At 51.2% G+C, this 17,264-nt stretch overlaps 1 protein-coding gene across 1 annotated transcript; it reads right to left on the reverse strand.

Annotated features, from left to right (window-relative positions):
* Positions 1-520: 520 nt before the first annotated feature.
* TRAP1 (TNF receptor-associated protein 1) lies at positions 521-17,260 on the reverse strand (the record flags this gene model as incomplete). The annotated part of the gene is made up of 17 exons (XM_009080268.1): positions 521-706; positions 963-1,035; positions 1,383-1,528; positions 2,021-2,106; positions 2,571-2,709; positions 3,468-3,653; positions 4,112-4,259; positions 4,858-4,927; positions 5,033-5,153; positions 5,526-5,681; positions 7,952-8,025; positions 8,211-8,320; positions 8,756-8,916; positions 9,630-9,701; positions 15,961-16,101; positions 16,491-16,573; positions 17,173-17,260. Coding segments are annotated over 17 exons (1,956 nt in total), but the record flags the coding sequence as incomplete, so codon positions are not given.
* Positions 17,261-17,264: the final 4 nt, after the last annotated feature.

Consider the following 17,264-nt stretch of genomic DNA (forward strand, 5'->3'; position numbering starts at 1 on the left):
AAAGTTGTTTCCCAGTTAGTTCCCTTTTTCCACAGCAAGACCAGGATGACCTCAATTATCCAGCAGTTCCATGATCTTTTCTGCCATGGGATTGCACCAACATGTCCCACCAACACCAAGGCAGGAATCTATCTCTGCCAGCAAACTCCTGCCTGCCTGCTCAGAGCTGGAGCTTTCTTAACTAACTAATTAATTCTGTCAGTGCTGGTCAGAGCACAATGGTGCACAGGGATTTGGTGGATGAGGGAGGGCGTGTGTTCACAGACCTAACTGGGAATCTGGCTGCCAACATCTGTTTTGGGAAAGGCCATTTTTGGAAACAGAATGAAATGAGGCTCTTCAGGCTTGTGTCAGAAATTTGGGCACATAGTTCTAGCAGCAACTTCTGAGTTTGTCCCCACTAGGAGCTCTGCACTTTGCCCAGGCTGATGACGTGTGAGCTGACAATTAAAGCTGTGCAGGGAGGGCTGGACGTCTCCTGCACTGTCCCTGCCCACTGCCTGTGAACCCTGTGCTGGACAGTGCCTGCAAGCAGCTGCTCAGAGAGTGGCTGTGCCTGAGGCAGGAGACATCAGCACAGAGCTCATCCCTCAGTGTTTGGGGCTCAGTTCTTCTCCAGGATTCGGGTGAGGAGCTCATTCAGCCGGTTCACCATTGGCCTGGGGTCCTCATTCAGCCCTGCTGCAATCATGGCATTCTCATAGATCTGAAAAGGAGAAGAAAGCACTAAATAAGCAGCAAGAGTGACCTGCATGAGGGAAGAAGGGAATGGCACTCTCCAGGACTGAAACCAAGCATGTCTTCTAGGCCATCTGCTACAAAAACATGGACCACAAGCACTAGAAATACCCAGGGAAGAGAATACAGAAAAATGTGATTCTTGCCCTGTTCCCTACCACACAGGGCCTGCAAGCTGGGTCTGGGGAGAATGCTGCTGCTTCTGGAGAAGGTCTGGCTCTCACCTGGTCAAGCAACAGCTGGGCCAAATCAGGCTGACTGTCCTTCAGCTCGTTAAGCTTCTTGATCAGAGCATGCCTGTAAGAGAGAGAGAGATCAACACTGAGACTTGGTGATTGTGGACACAATGAGAAATGAATTTCCAGAATGAGCAGCTGTACCAAGGTGGGACAGAAAAAGGACAGGAAAAGGCCAAAATAGCTCCAGCATCCTTGCCCCTGTTCTGGTGGCTTTTCTCCCCTCTCTGTCCCTATAGCCCTCCTGGTCCCCAGAGGGCTGGACACAGCATGTGGGTGGCTCATGTGGACAGTGCCACACACCCTCAAAGATCAAGGCACTGTAGCACAGAGCTCTGCTACTTGGGAGCCTTTCACTGCCTCCTCTCTGCCTCCCCCCAGGCCTGGCACTGGTATTGTCCCCCTTACCCTGTGTTGATCTCCAGGGTGGGCTGCAGGAGCTGTGCTCTCTCCTCCTGGGTCTTGGCCAGCTGCTGCATGCGCAGGAAGTGGCGCGCGGCGCCCATCTCCAGCACGGTGATCATGGCAGGGTGTGTGTCCAGCCGCGCCGTCACCTGCACCACACACACCACTCAGGGCTGGCATGGGGAGCTGGGGGAGACCTGAGGACTCACAGACCCACACTAAGCCTCCACATGATTCATCCTTGTCCTCCAGGAGCTGCCTAAACCAGCACGGAAGCTGAGGGCCTAAATAGGCCCACAGGCAGTGAGTGGGTCACTGCTGGGCTCAAAGCAGTCCTTGCCAATGTACCTTTCTAGTCCACGGGCAGGAAAGTCACCAGCCTGTTCTGGTAACCAGAGCATCAACTAGGAACATGGGCTTTGCTCGTTACACATTAGGATGTGGTTCTGCTGCTGCCACATGGGCCATTCAAATGACAAATGCCAGCATCCGTACGATTTACAGACAAGGGACATGGAGAAGAATCACTTCTCTCAGGGTCCAAAGAACAATCTGTGGCAGCAGATCCACAGGCAATCACCATCTTTTTCATTACCTCCATGGATCTCCTGTACTTAATCACCCAGACACAGAATACCCACCTTGACTCCAGTGACCCGAGAGCCTAAGGCATTCCTCATCCAGGCCATCAGATCCTCAGCCTCCTTCTCTGACAGACGTTCTCCAGCTGGCAGGAGAAAGAGGGCACATCTGAGAGTGCATCTAGAGTGTGTAATGGACAGTGACCTGAGCTGCTGAGCTCAGCCCATTTCACACTTCCATTTATCTGTTCTCTTGTGAGAAGGGGGATGTAGCACTGCTCAGCACACACCTCCATACCCTCATCCCAGACCATGCCATACCCAGGGAGGGCAGGCTCATGCCCCACCAGTGCCTGCCTGTGTCAGGGCACCAGATGGACATGTGGGGTTAAAATCAAACCATGGCAGCTCCATACATGACATTCCAGCTGTTTAAATTTGCTAAAACTTTGAGCATGTGGGATGAAAGAGACCTGCAAGAACTGCAAGTTGCCTGAAAGCATGAGAATGGCAGGGTGGAGAGCTCTTGCTCAGGAGGTGTCCCCTCAGTGGCTGGCACATGGTGGCAGGACAGGGAGCAGTAGGAAGGGCCAGGGCAGCCTCACAGTACCTGTCTGGCTCTCCTCAAACTTCTCCTCCTTATAGTGATCCACCACGATGTCTGTCTCCACTGATATCAGCTTCTTCTTGTCAAACTCACGGAGGTGCAAGAGTGTCAGCTCATCAAACTGCTCATAGCAGAACAGTACCTGTGCCAACAAAGGGACAGTAGCACACTGTCTGGGATGTAACAGCATTCCCTCCTTCCCAAGGCAACTCTGCACCACACAGCAAGAACATCGCAAGGGAAACTTGCAGGTTCAACCCCACAGTGACTATCATTCAGGGCCCCCCATGAAAACCAATCCTTTGGAGGGTTTTGCCACAAGTGGCAAGTCTGCAGCTGAACAAGCCTTGGTGCCCATGGAAAGTGAGAACCAGCACTGACTGCAGTCCTGAGAGGGCCACCTGCCTACAGAGGACACCTGTCACACCATTACAGCTCTGCACAGCAGCTCCTAGGATTCTCCTCTGGGATTCAGCAAAGGTATGAAACACACGTCAGAACTAGATGTCTGTACTAAATCACCTGTTAGAGTGTGTAACAGGTCTCTCCTGGCCTCACACCACAGTCTGAGCAGAGAAAGAGGGAGATGGGTAAAGACACCACACTGGAAGTGCTCTATCACAGGCCTCACTGCCCTGCTCAGATCTGAGACGGGTGGTGAGACACTGGCACAGGGTGCCCAGGAGACTGTGACCGCCCCAACCCTGGCAGTGTTCACAGCCAGGTTGGATAAAGCCTTGAGCAACCTGATCTGGTGGGAGGTGTCCCTGCCTAGGGCCGAGGGTTGGGGCTAGATGATCTCTTAAGGTCCATTCCAATCCCTCTATGAAACTGTGAGATCCAGCCCTGATCACTGGTGTAGAGGCTCAGGGTGCTCCCCTGGCCACACCGCTCACCCACCTCCATGTCCTTCTTCTTCATGGCCTCGAAGTAGGGGGAGTGCTGGGCCAGGTGGCGGTTGGGCGCGCACAGGTAGTAGATGTTCCTGGTCCCCGCACGCATGCGCGACGCGTAGTCGGCCAGGCTGGTCAGCTGCCCCGCGGGCAGGGCCGACGACTCGTAGCGCAGCAGCTTCGCGATGTCCTCCTGCAGCAAACGTGCTCCTGTCAGCCACCTCAGCTCTGCACCACCACTCCCAGCCCCAGCATGCCTGCTGCAGCACACAGCCTGCAAAAACGCTCAGGGGACTCTGAATCCCTCCTTTCCTGCTCCAGATATTAAGAAAAGTGACCTAGACAGGATGTAGGTCAAGCTCTCCTGGAAATGGGAATCCAGGCAGAGGACAACAGGAGGGGAAAGCCCTACTTTATTGCCTGTGGTAGTTCATATTACATCAGGGAGGGTTGACAACAGTGTGGGGGCAGAGACTCTGCAGGGTCTCAAAGTAAAAGAGTGAGAGTTTGGGCACTAGAGAATCCATAGGTGTTGGCAGACCGGGAACACAAGTCACAGGCATGCAAGTTTCACAGAGAAGTAGCAGTGCCCCTCATCCCAGCTCCCAGTAATCTTTTCCACCAGCTACAGCACTTCAGGACTCCTGGTACCTTGACATCCTGCTCTGCTATTGTGACAATCCCCTCTCTCATGAACATCCCGTACTCCTCAAAGAATTTGGCATATTTCTCAGGGTCCTTCTTGCTCTGGTCAATGAAGAACTTGATCAACCTCTTCTGCAAGACATCACGGAGCTTCCTGCAGCAGGAAGAAGCCTTTTTAAAGATAGCTGCTAGAGCAAGACAAGAGATTTTAAGTGAACATCTTTCTGTGCAGGGTTTTAGTGAGTCCACTGCCTCCTTCCCCTCATGGCTCTACTTCTGTTCTTTGTATCTCACTCAGGAGCAGCCCCTGAGCTGCAGACAGCTAGAGCTATGTACAATGTTCTGCTGAAGCTCCAGTCTCGTGACTCAGTGATGCTGCAGTGCATAACCAGCTGTGCACAGAGCATCTTCCTCACCCCCACAGCGATCCTCAAACATGGGACAGAGTGGCTATACAGGGGTTACACTTGCAGGAACTCTTTCTGAAGGCCTCAAGGTCACCAAACCCAACAAGAAAACAGCTCCAATGTTAAGGAGTAAGAGCTACTCTTATACTCCATTCAAGTTCCAACAATAGCAGATGTCTGAGAAACAAGTCACTTTACAGATTACAGAGATTCTCAAGGATGGTAATGCTGCAGCTTACATGGCAAGTTCCTCCAAGCCTCTCTGACTATCCCACCATGTCTGCTCCTCAGCCAGCAAGAAGCAGACAGAGCCTCAGCAGTCCACAGGCTCTAAGTCTTGCTTACCTGATCAGGGCACTCTCCTGCAGCAGCTCCCTGCTGAGGTTCAGGGGTATATCCTCACTGTCCACAACACCTGGAACACAGAGCAACCCTTGAACAGTGAGTGCCAGGCTCAGGAAGGCACCCCTCACCCCACTCCTTGGGGAAGCCATGCTCCAAGCCTGGTCCCAGCACACACCTCGAAGAAAACGCAGCCACTTGGGCAGGATATCTGCAGCTTTGGTTTGGATGAGAATTTTGCGGCTGTAGAGGGCAACACTGGAGCCCATTTCCCTGCTGATGTCAAACATGGAAGGTTTCTGCAGAGACGAGACAGGAGGGTTACACCAGCAATGTGCAGGGTGCTCAGCTCCACACTATGCTGTAACATAGCACACAGCTATCTCTGTGGCTCTACCAGCTGACCAGGTCACACTGTGGTCTTCCCTACAGTGCTGAATTCAACGAGAGCTGAAACCTTGGCTGCTTTCCCTAGGGACCTACCTGAGCCATCACTTCCCTCCTGCCATGGCTCAGTATCCCCACAACTGCCCTGTGGCACTCAGCCCACTGCAGAGATGCCACACTGGATACTCCTCCCTGCCATTCCGCCGCCTTAGCCGCCTCCTTTCCCTGAGGAGCTCTCCTATTCTCTGCTTTCAGAGCAGCTCCCTGCACAGGAGCACACATACCTGCTCAGGCACATAGAAGATGCTGCGGATGTTGAGGGGAGCATCAGTCTTGTAGTGCAGGACGTAGCGCGGCTTGTCGTACGCCTGAGCGATGAAGCGATAGAACTCCTCGTGCTGCTGCTCGCCGATGTCCTTAGGGTCCAGCATCCAGAGAGCCTGCAAAGGAGCAGGGAGAGGAGTTCCCATCAGCTCTGAAGATTGGAGCAAGGAAACAGAATCTTTCAACCAGACTCCTATGCACAGCCTGTGGGCATTGCCATGTGGTTCAGGCACATTATCACAGGGTAACAAATTACAGCCTCTCAGCTGACCTCGGGGCACCTCTTAGAGCTAATTCTCGCCCTGTGACACACATAAAGCAGTTTTGTTAGCCCAGAACAAAGGGGATTTGGCTAACCTCCACTGCCTCACAGTTGCCAATGGCTGGGAGCACCCTGGACAGTTCTCACAGCTCAGCTGACTGGCAGGACTGCTCAGGTATCTCGAGGCCTGACCACCAAAGCAAAAGTGAAAGTTGAAGTGTGTTTGTTGCACCCTGCCTGCCTCCCTGACAGAGGTCACTGTCCCAGCTGAGAGCCTGTGAAGCAGCTCCTGCACTGCCTGTTTTCTGCTGATTTGTTCTGGAGGAGTTTGGACAATGCTTTGTGAACCCCTGAGCCTCCCCTGCTGCAGGGTCACAACGTGCTCCAGCAGAACAGGTGAACTGTAGCCATGAGTTCCACACCAGGCCCTTCCCCATGGCCATGCCTTCCACCTGCTGCTCTAACCCCCAGTGCATTCTGGAGCACTCAGCCCATGTTCACATCACATTTCAGTTTTCAGTACCTGGGCAAAGACTCACATCCTAGTGGGAGCCAACTAAGAGCCACATCTTTCAGTGGGGGGAAGCCCACCTCACCCACTGCCACTCCAGCCCTAATGAGTGACAGGAGTGATTTCTGGGGGCAAGACAAATATCCAGCCCACCCTCCACCTACCAGAGTCCAAGGGACTCAGGGCTCTGGTAGCCCTGACATGCTGCCACATTCCTTAAGGATTCTTCTGCCTCACAGCCTTGTTCCACAGGAGGCTCCGTAACATTTCCAGTACACACAAGTGTCCTGGAGGGTTTGCAGGATCACAGGTAGGATTATAGACTCACTGGGAACTAAGGTGCTTTACAGCAGCTGTGTTAGGTAAAGTGCTGCATTCCCAGTGGCTCACTGCAGCTACCCCAGTTAGACTGGAAAAGCCTCCAGCTCCATGCTGTGAGGTACATGGCAAGCATTCAGGAGCTCATCTAGGAGAATCCCCACTAGGGAACTAACTGTGGCTCTGCCTGCAGTGAACTGATGCTGCTATGTGAAAAAACACAAACCCAAGATCCTGGATAAAGGCATGAAATGGGAGCATAATGAGAATAAAACTGTTGCTGTATCCCAAGGGAAAACAGACTTTCTGATAAGAAGATAACAGTACATGACTCTATTAAGGGCATTTCACCCCTTGCTCTAACTACTGCTCTTCTCCAGGGAGCCTGTTCTATTGATTGTCAGGTAGAGAGAGCAAACAGCTGTCTACAGCTATTTCTGGGTTTGTAATTTAAGGGACACAGCCAGAAAGCCTTTGGAACAGAAACACTGTTATGCAGGAATCCAAATAAATAATCAGTGACTAATAACACCAATTACAGAACCTCAGGTAAATTAACATGATAACATGTTTAAGTGGAGTCTTCAAAGTCTGTGCAGTCAGTGCCACATTCCAGGAAACAACAAAAAAAAAAAAAAAAAGCCACACATCCTCTCTACCTGCTCTCTTAGGTGAGGAAGATTTAATCAACCGAAGAGGAAAACAATTCATACATTTCTGTTTTAAAAGATAATTAATTTGTCCTAGGTGATGCCTGCAATTGGGCCAAGAACATCTGACTGAAATGGATCTGACTGCAATCTAATTTAAGTGGTCAGAAAATGCCAGCATCCAGCAGTGCTCAGCTGGGAGTTGGGAAAAAAACCAGGCTGTGAGCTGAGCTGCTAAAATACCCAACCATTCCCTGTCCCTGGCTATCCCATGCTGAAGGACAGACAGAAGTGCAGCAAGAGGTGTCAGCACACCAGCACAGGAGCAATCCCTACATCACACTGTCCCCTGGCTTAAACAGTGAGAGTAAGTGTTATAAATAGCAATTCAGGTTAAGGGAAGAGCCAGACCTTGCAAATCTGCAAGAATTCTCCTCAACAAATGCAAAGGAGCAGTTCCAGTCATGACTCCTGCCAGATTGGCTCCTTTTGGTTCAATTAAGTGATCACTACAGGGTCTGTGGACCCAGGACAATCCTCCCCTCTTTTCCAGGGACGGCAGCAGCTTTATGCTGTTTTCTGTCTCCAGTGGAGGATTACAATGGTTCACCTCCAAGACAGACCTGCCTGTGGCCTCCTGCTCACCTGCAATGTGTTGATTCTTCTCCCATTGAGGTACAGTGGGAAGCTGATGAAGTTGCTGTATTTTGTCACCACCTCTGGAATGGAAAGAAGACACAGAAGAGTCAGCTTTGTGAAAGCAACACTGTAAGAATTTCCTCAGTAACAGCAGGTAAAAGAGTAGCAGGAGAGAAAAAATGCTCTAAATTCACCTCCCACCTATGGGCATCAACAGCCCTCACAGAGCTCTCAGGGGGTAACAGCATTCCTCTCCTGCACTCACCCTTGACTCGCTCTTCATTTGCAAACTCCTTGCAGTCTTCTTTGAGATGTATGATAATCTTAGTCCCAGTTCTGACCCCAGATGCTTCTGCAATCTCAAACATTCCTGAACTGGGATTAGAAACAAACCTCGTGTCAGCTTGTGCCTCAGGTACATTTGTGATGGGACATAAAAATGGTTTATTAAACTAAGAGCACACACAACACTTCAATGTCAAGAGAAGAAGGCAGAAAGTAAAATGCCTGAATGCTCCTTGTGCCTCTGAGAAACCCCCCAAAACATGGAGCTGTTTCCCCTGGAGAGATTCCAGACCCAGGGCACACTGCTCTTTGTCCACAATACACCTGCTCTGACAAAGCAAGTCTGTCCCTGTGGTTTCCACCCTGGCACATCTGGCCATGCTTTGTTATAGTGTATAACCTGAGAGGACCTAAACCAGTTAGCCTGGTTCTGAGAGACCACACAAGCCCAGTCTGGCTCTGCGCAGCATTCAGTCCTTGCCTGGTCTGGACACAGACCCCCACACTGCCCCCCACTCTTCTTACCCATCAGAAGACCAGTGGTAGCCCGGGCTGCCTGGCTCTGCAGACTGAGAGAACACCTCCACTTTATCTGCCACCATGAAAGCTGAGTAGAAACCCACTCCAAACTGTCCAATGATTTTACTGCTGGCTTCAGCTTGGCTCTGCAGAGCATCTAGAAAGGCCTGGAGGAACAAAGGAGACACAAAGCACCACACAGTGATTTCAGGTATCACCGGGAGGTTGTGATCCAGCCCCCAGCCAGGCTCCTCAGGCACTGACACAGCCCTACACCAGGTACACAGTCCTGCACCCTCATCCCACACCTCTGCATCAGTGCCCTGAGGGAGCTGCCCAAGGAGAAGGGCTTCCCCCACAGGGACTGCACCTCGGCAAAGAGGAGCATTGCTTAGAGCAACACTAGCAGCAAAGGAAAACCAGCAAGGGCTCAGGCAATCAGGAGCAGAAAAATGTAAAATGGTGACTCCAGGGATGAGAACAAAACTCAGGTACATATGCACAACAATTTGCCAGCATAGGGACACAGCTGCTGTCTCCTGGGCATGGGGAGAATGATGGGTGGCAGTTTGCCCCTCCACAACGATGGCTCAGGGAGGAAGGAGTTTGGGAGTGAGGGCAGGAGGGCGTTTGGGAGTGTTACACACAGGGCCCACGACCACTGCCTGGGCACCCCAGGCCTCCCACAGCACACAGCAGACACCATGAAGAGCCAGAAGACTCCACAGGTAGGTTTCACCTTCCAAGAGGGGTGTAGTTTCATAGCTGGGCTGGGGGCCAAGGGACAAAATGGAATGAAAAATTAGTAGGAGAGCCAAAGTGGTTGTAATTGGAGAAGAGTTTTCTAAAGGAGGGAGAAGGGTGCCTCATCCTAAATTACCTTTGAGCCTGATCGAGCAATGGTACCAAGGTTAGAAACCAGCTCCTCCTGGGTCATCCCAATGCCTGTGTCCTGGAAAGAAACAGCAATTGTAGGTGAATAATCAGTAGGGAAGCACTGCTCTAGCAAACAGCACCCAAGTGACTTCTGCCTCTGACTGCCACTCGCACCTGCCAGCTGAGCAGTAAATCCAAGAGCTGTGGCTCCACCTGCACATGGTCAGGAACACAAAGGACACACAGCTCCAGGGGCAGCCACAGCTGCCCTGTGCCTGTAAACCTCCAGAGAGCTCACACTCCAGCCATTTCTGGAAGGAAGACAACACTATGTTAGGACCGACTGGATTCTACACCCCTCTAAAGTGCACAGGATGGCAGTGCAGGAAAGTGATGTCAAGCCCCCATGGCCTCACTGTGCCAGGTGCCATGCACAGAGACACTTTCCATTCCTGAACTGGTCTGAAGGGGAGTGGAGGAGCAGTGAGCAGCAGCTTATTTTCCATCTGCAGATGGGGAACCAACACCTGCACACTGGGATCAGCAGCAAGGCAGTGAGTTCCCTAACTCTCAAGGTAATGCAGACCCTTAACTACAAGCACTGACCTCCATCTGCTCTGTCTCCTCCTGCCTCATCTTCCCCTCACATAATACCCCAAAAGACTGGAGTAGGAAGCTGTCAGTGTCCAGGTCCCCAAGGACTGGGTGGTTATTGCATTCCCCTGGGAACAGGCTAACCCCAACTGAAGTACAGTGCACTGGCCACACCTCCCAGGGTCTATCCAGGCTCTGGAGTCACACAGCTCCTTGTCACTCCCTTTATTCCAGATCTGTACTGTTGTATGCATACAAACATCTCCATGCTGCTAGCTCACACCTCTCAGGCAGCAGAGCCTGCAGCAGCACCACCCAGAAAAGGCTGCAGCACATGTCAGATCTGGCTGCAGCTCCAATCTGCAAGACCCAAGGCAACACGGACAACAGCAAATCCCAGCTAGATGATGCCACCCTATCATAGTATCACAGGATGGACCTTACAGATGATCATCTCGTCCCACCCCCCTGCCCTGGGCAGGGCTCTCAGGCAGCAGAGCCTGCAGCAGCACCACCCAGAAAAGGCTGCAGCACATGTCAGATCTGGCTGCAGCTCCAATCTGCAAGACCCAAGGCAACACGGACAACAGCAAATCCCAGCTAGATGATGCCACCCTATCATAGTATCACAGGATGGACCTTACAGATGATCATCTCGTCCCACCCCCCTGCCCTGGGCAGGGACACCTCCCACCAGAGCAGGTTGGGTTGCGTCGTGATACCTAATCTAAATCACCCCTCTTCAATTTATACCCATTACTCCTTGTCCTATTACTACAGTTCCTAGCAAATCAACCCTCTCACACAGGACTGCAGGAAAAATCTTTCCCATTCTGTTGTCCAATGTATTTTCAGACTTGCTCCACACACATTTTCCACAGGAGCAAAGGGCAGGCTACTGCCCTCTAGGATGCCACTTCTGACAAAAAAAGTGCCATTCCCTCTTCCAAATCCCAGCAACTTCTCCACCTGACAGAAACATCCCCAGAAGCCACTCCTGCAGGTTCTCTGAGCCACTCCCTGAGGCAGCAGCAGCATGAAAATTAGCCAAGTGAGAGGTAAATCTCACTCCCCTAAGGAGTTCAGCTTTACCCAAGTGAGCAGTTACCACTGCTGACACAGTCCCAGTGCTGTGGGCAGGGGTGGGATTTGGGGGCTATGGGGGTAAGACATTTTCATGCATCCCCACAAGTCATGGCACAGGATCTCTTGATTAAATACAGTAAGGCCAGTCAGTCCACTTGGCTGAGCAGAGGGATGATGCCCAGTAAGACTCAAAAGCCAGGAAAAACAAACAGCGTATGGCAAAATCTCAGGAATCTGACTTAGTCCCTTCCCCCAGGAAAGGAAAAGCCAGAAAGAGCAGTTTTCAGCATCTGGTTCAGTTTTTGTTCATGCCAGACCCTGAAGAGAACTCTAAACTCCTCTGATCCACTCCTATTTATAGCACAGCATGTCATTCCAATTCCAGCATGCTAAAAAATAATATATTCCTACCCCACGAATTTAGTTGGCTATTGAAATCCTAATGCCCTGCCAGACTTACTGCAAAATGCCTAATGACAATTCCTGGAGACTAGTTTGATGAGGGTGAGCTGCAACAAACCAAGAGAGCAGAGTTCAAACCAGTCTGCTCCTGCTGCGCTGCTAGCAGGGAGAGCAGGAAGCAAAGATCCTGGCAAAGGAGACATTCCCTACGGCAAGAGGACACCTGAGTGGATTAGGATGAAGATGTCATCAAGATTCAACATGTCCCTGCCATGTCCATGTGTCCTGCAGCTGTCCTTAGGGCTCCCTTCCCCATATCTGGGGATCAGGAGCAGAGAGACAGGAGCTGTGCTCCACAGGGCAGGAACTCACCAGTGACGGGAAGCAACTGAACCTGTCAGCAGGTCAGGGAGGTGATCCTGCCTCTCTACTCAGTGTGGCCACACCTGGAGCACTGTGTCCAGTTCTGGGCTCCTCAGTACCAGAGGGATATGGAGCTCCTGGAGCAGGTCCAGTGGAGGGCAACAAAGATGACAAAGGGACTGGAGCATCTCTTTTATGAGAAAAGGCTGAGGGAGTTGGGGCTGCTCAGCCTTGAGAACAGACGACTGAGAGGGACCTCATCGATGTATACAAGTATATGAACAGTGGGTGCCAAGAAGATGCATGAGGCTCTGCTCAGTGGTGCAAACCAATAAAACATAAGCAATGGGCAGAACATTGGCAGGTAGAGGTACCTGACTGAGACAGTCTTTCATTTTGCTTTGTTGTAAAACAAACACTTGAAACATTTATTTCAGTGTAAAACCTCAACAGAACACTGACTACAGTATAAAATAAGGACATGCTGCTTCCACCAATTGATAAGGTAATAAAATCCCAAAACATCTGATTAGCAAGTGTTCCCTCTGCTAGTTAAATACCTTGCTTAATGAGAGTTAAAATTTACAAGACCAGGACAGCAGCTGCACTAGAGTAACATTTTGGTTTAGAACCAATATGGCATCAGCAGCAGCAAGAGAAAAGCCACAATAAAACTGACTGTCACAGACACAAGGTAATCTTGGCCTAGTACATGGAAGCTGTCCAAAGCAGAGAGCCTGAGCTTTCCTTTGCAATACCACAGGCTCAGCCTCCACCCATCCAGGTCTGAATACTGACTGTCCAGAAAAGACTTCCTTCCATCCACTCTGAATTTCCCATTTTTTACTGTGCCTTGCTCCCATTCTGGCATGAAGAGAAAGAAAAGATCTGCACTTCCTTCCCCAGACCGCAGACTATTTGAGATGTGTTTGTATTTCTGGTTCCCTGGCTTATTTGCTAAAGATGATGCAACTACTGGAAGCTCAAACCCACCCCTGCAATCCACGGCACATTTCTGCAAGCTTAATTCCACCTAAGGCTTGCTGAGGTACAGCCAAATTTACCCCTCCAAATCCACCTGTTCATCTCCTGCTTCCTCAAGCCCGAGTGGCACATGGATGCTGCAGTGCTGCACACAGCTGAGGATGTCACCCTCTGCTGCAGCCTGGCCACACAGGGGAGGGGGACCTGCTCCTCACTTGCACCAGGCTGTGTTGGACATGCAGCTGCACCTGCACTGACCTGCTGCAGCCCAAACACCTCAATCCTTGTTAGAACCTCAGGACAGCCCAGTCCTTGCTGCAGACTGTTTATAACTGGTAAGGCAGCAGAGATCCACTCAGTGATACAAGGAGCTATTGCAAGGAGGAGTGGTGTTTGCAGTGATTTTAACTCCTCCCCAACACAGCAAACCTGTTATTTTGTGGCTTCACAGACACTGATTTTGGATGACTGCAACAGCGAGATGACAGCCCAGCAAAGGGAACGGAGCAGCCCAAGCTCCGGCAGCGATTCCGCTGCTTGCCTGTGTTAAAGCAGCAGTCACACTCCCTCCACCAGCAGCAGCAGCAGTTACCAGCTCTGTAAACATTCCAAACCATCTCCTCTGAACTATCCTAGCCCTAAATGAAGCCTCAGCAAGGCACAGGGCTGCAGCCCCCGAGCTCTCCCATCACCAGGCACAGCAGCGCTGCACTACCACCACTACAGCACAGCTGAGCACCTCTCACCTCGTGCAGGTGCTGAAGGTGAGCTCTGTGCTCACAGGGCCTTGGGATCTGTAAGGAGTTCTCTGTTCCCACCCAAAAGGGTCCAAAACATGTCTGTAAAGCCTTAGCACAGGGAACTGCAGAGCTCTGCAGAGCTGTCCTCACTGAGAACACACCCCTCGCATTTTCAAATGGATCTTCTTAAGAGCTCTGACCTTGCAGGCTGTGGCTGCTATCGCTGGAGCTGTCCTAGAAACACAACCAGGCACTTTGCACAGGGCTGGAGGAAATGGTGGAATTTACTAAAACAATAGGACTTTGGTGAAGGACCAGAGGCGGTGGAATCCAGTCAGCAGGACAGTGAACACGTCCCTCTTAGCAGATACAATACTGCAATGCTTTGGTAGGATGTCCCTGAATGAGGACATTCTATCAAAATTCTGAGTCTTGCTGTGCTTGTGGCTGGAATTCAGTCCTGGCAGAGAAGGAAGCAGAACTGCAGTCACTGAACAAAGATGAGTGTAGTCCTTCACTAGAGCTACATAATCCCCCAGAAACGTGCCTGGAACAGAGGCCATCACACATTACAGACCTGCCTCTTCTCAGCTGTGAGATACAGAGAGCTGCTACAGGGGAAAGAGAGACAGCAGATCCAGGGGGCCAAGAGCAACATGAAGATCTGAGGAGAATGATCCAGGGGTCAGAGTGAGACAATGGGATCATTCTAGGGGAAAAAAAAAGGGGGTGATCATTGCTACATGTCATGCATGAGGAACCTGCTGCCTCTGTTTTGGTAGGTCCTAGTGGGCACACAAAACAAAACAGTGGCTAAGGGACAGATCCACCTCTGCCTCAATCATTGCACCGAGTTTTCTTGCACCTTTGCATTCCAGAAAGGTGGGGAAATGGTCTGAATGAGGCTTATTCACAATAGTCATTATATGCAATTTGCTTCTTGAAGAGGTTATAAATAACCCCCTGACTGGAGGTAAGGAGCTTTCGGCACTCCAGAGAAGGCAAAGCTATTAAAGAGATTGGAGCAGTGCTGTTCTGGCTGCTCCTCACAGTGCAGGACTGCTGCAGTTAAAAGCTTCCTAGTTAAGACTCATTTAATGGCATTAGAGAGGCACAGGCAGCCAGGCAGGGGGTTATAAAAAGCCCAATCCCTAACACATCTAACTGGGATGTTACACACATCTAACAGAGGCACCCTGCAAGGTGGGCAAACAGGTCTCCAAGCAAACTGCCAAAGGAGGGGACAGGGACAGGGCAGCTGTACAAATGTCTTGGTAGAGTCAGAGGCTTTGTGTCCACTATGGTCTGGAAAGGGAAAGATGAGAGCAAGGCAGGAATGACACCCTGCCTAGGGCTAAGCAAAGGGTCATTACAATCAGCCTTACACAGCAGTCAGAACACTGCAACAGTCAGGTGTGACAGTAGCAAAGCCCCTGCGTTAGGGTTTGAGAATCTCTGGTTGATGATTTTGTTGCCCACTGATGAGCACTAACTTCCCCATGGCAACCACAGCACTTGTTCTGCAGGGAAACAGAAATATACAATACCTCTGCAGCCTCCAACAGCCACTGCTTTTGTCCCACGTGAAACACATCACACGGAGAGTTTTGCGTGTGCCACATCTCCGCTGAGCCTGCTATGGTCACTCACTGCTGTCTGTCTCATCCTCTGCTCTCCTGAGAACATCTACAGCTCCACTCACAACTGACACAGCTCCATAAGGAAAGTGACCTGTTCGCCTTCTTTGCATTTAGAACTTTGCCAAAAAACCCCACCAAAACTGAGGTTCAGCCTTCTACCTTGGACAAGAGCCATGAGCAAGAGCTGTCAAAGAGCAGAGAGAAGGCTCAGCTCCACTTCCCTCACCATGCTGAGGCCCACAGGTGAGTGTGCTTACACTGACTGACCCCCTCCCAGTCAGCCTTTTGTCAACAGCAGGAAACAGCCACAACCCAGACACAGGTAAGTGCTATGGTCCTGGCCAGATCTACAGCCCCACCTGTACATTAGGGCAGAACCTCAGCATTGGTTGGACTTGGCCTGTCCTGCAGTAGGAGGAGATAAAGAGAGCAAAGGGAGGTGGTTCTCCCCCCCTGCACCTCCCAGCGACTCAGGGGAGGTCAGCAGGGTACCATGGAACACTCTCCTGTTACCAAAGGGAGGTACCTGGATAGTGATGGTTCCCTTCCCACTGTCTGTCTGCAGGTGGATCTCCATCTCTGGCAGGGCCTTCCCTTCTGCCATCAGCCGGTGCCGCAGCTTCTCCAGCGCATCGCTGCCGTTGGAGATCAGCTCCCGGATAAACACCTGGGGATGAGACACAACTTGGCACTGCAGCCTGTCCCTGTCCCATGCACAGCACTCCCACACACCCAGGAGCTCACAGCCTGCCCACAAACTAACTCCCAGCTCCCAGACCGTGCTTCCCTATTATCTGTCAGGAGAAGTGTTTGTCCAAACTCAGGACTGAAATACTCCAAGGCTCAGAGTCACCTGGATGTACCTGTAGATTGCTTTAAAAACACGTTTTCAGGGTGTCTTAAGAAAACATCATTCAAGAAAGCCTGACATGAACAGCTCAGGACTCACTGGGAAGTGAGCAGCTATTCTCCTAGCTCAGCCATTCCAGGTGTACCCCTTGCCAGAGACAGGGCTCTGCCAACAGACAACCTCCCAGCAAGCCCTGGGTGCCTCACCTCCTTCTCTGAGTACAGGGAACGAGCAACAATGTCCAGCAGTTTCTTCGTTTCAGCCTGAAACTCATGTTTAGAGGCTGCACCTGGAATAAAAGGTAAGAGTTGGGGTTGTTCAGGCTGGAGAATAGAAAGCTCTGGGAAGACCTCAGCACCCCTTCCAGTGCCTAAAGGGGGTCCAAGAGAGCTGCAGAGGGACCTGGGACATGGAGTTAAGATGCTATTTCTGTACAGGAATAACTCATGTGACAGCTTTAGACCACATCTCCCTGGAGATGTGCAAAACAATTCATTCTAACTACAGGGATTCTCATTAGACCTCCATGACCCACAGCAATGAGCTGGGCAGGCATAGTTTGCTTCTGGGACAAAAGCAGAATCTCTTTTTAGCCAATTCCAGTGCCTGTGGAGCCTCCACACATATGCATGACCATCAATTGCCAAGGATGAATGAATCAGTGACTTGATTGACCATGGATGCAGCTGATAGTCCTGTTTCTCAGTAAAGGCTGTTCTGACCTCCACATCCCAGTTTTGGGAAGGTGATGGTGCAGCACAGATTCCAAGGATGACCAATACCTGCACCTCTTCCAGAGGCAGCCACACCGCTGTGGAGGGCTCACCTGCACCCACACCTTGTCCCAGGTGCACCCCAGGAGTGTCCCCACAAGACATCTGTGCCTACCTTTCACGTTCTCAGTGTTGCTGATGATGGTGTGCAGGGGCTCCTCCTCTTTGTTCTCGGCCGCCTGTGTGCTGTACATCCGGACAGCAGGA

This window comes from Acanthisitta chloris, unplaced genomic scaffold (assembly GCF_000695815.1).
Source record: "Acanthisitta chloris isolate BGI_N310 unplaced genomic scaffold, ASM69581v1 scaffold18058, whole genome shotgun sequence".
In the NCBI taxonomy this organism is placed as follows: Eukaryota; Metazoa; Chordata; class Aves; order Passeriformes; family Acanthisittidae; genus Acanthisitta; species Acanthisitta chloris.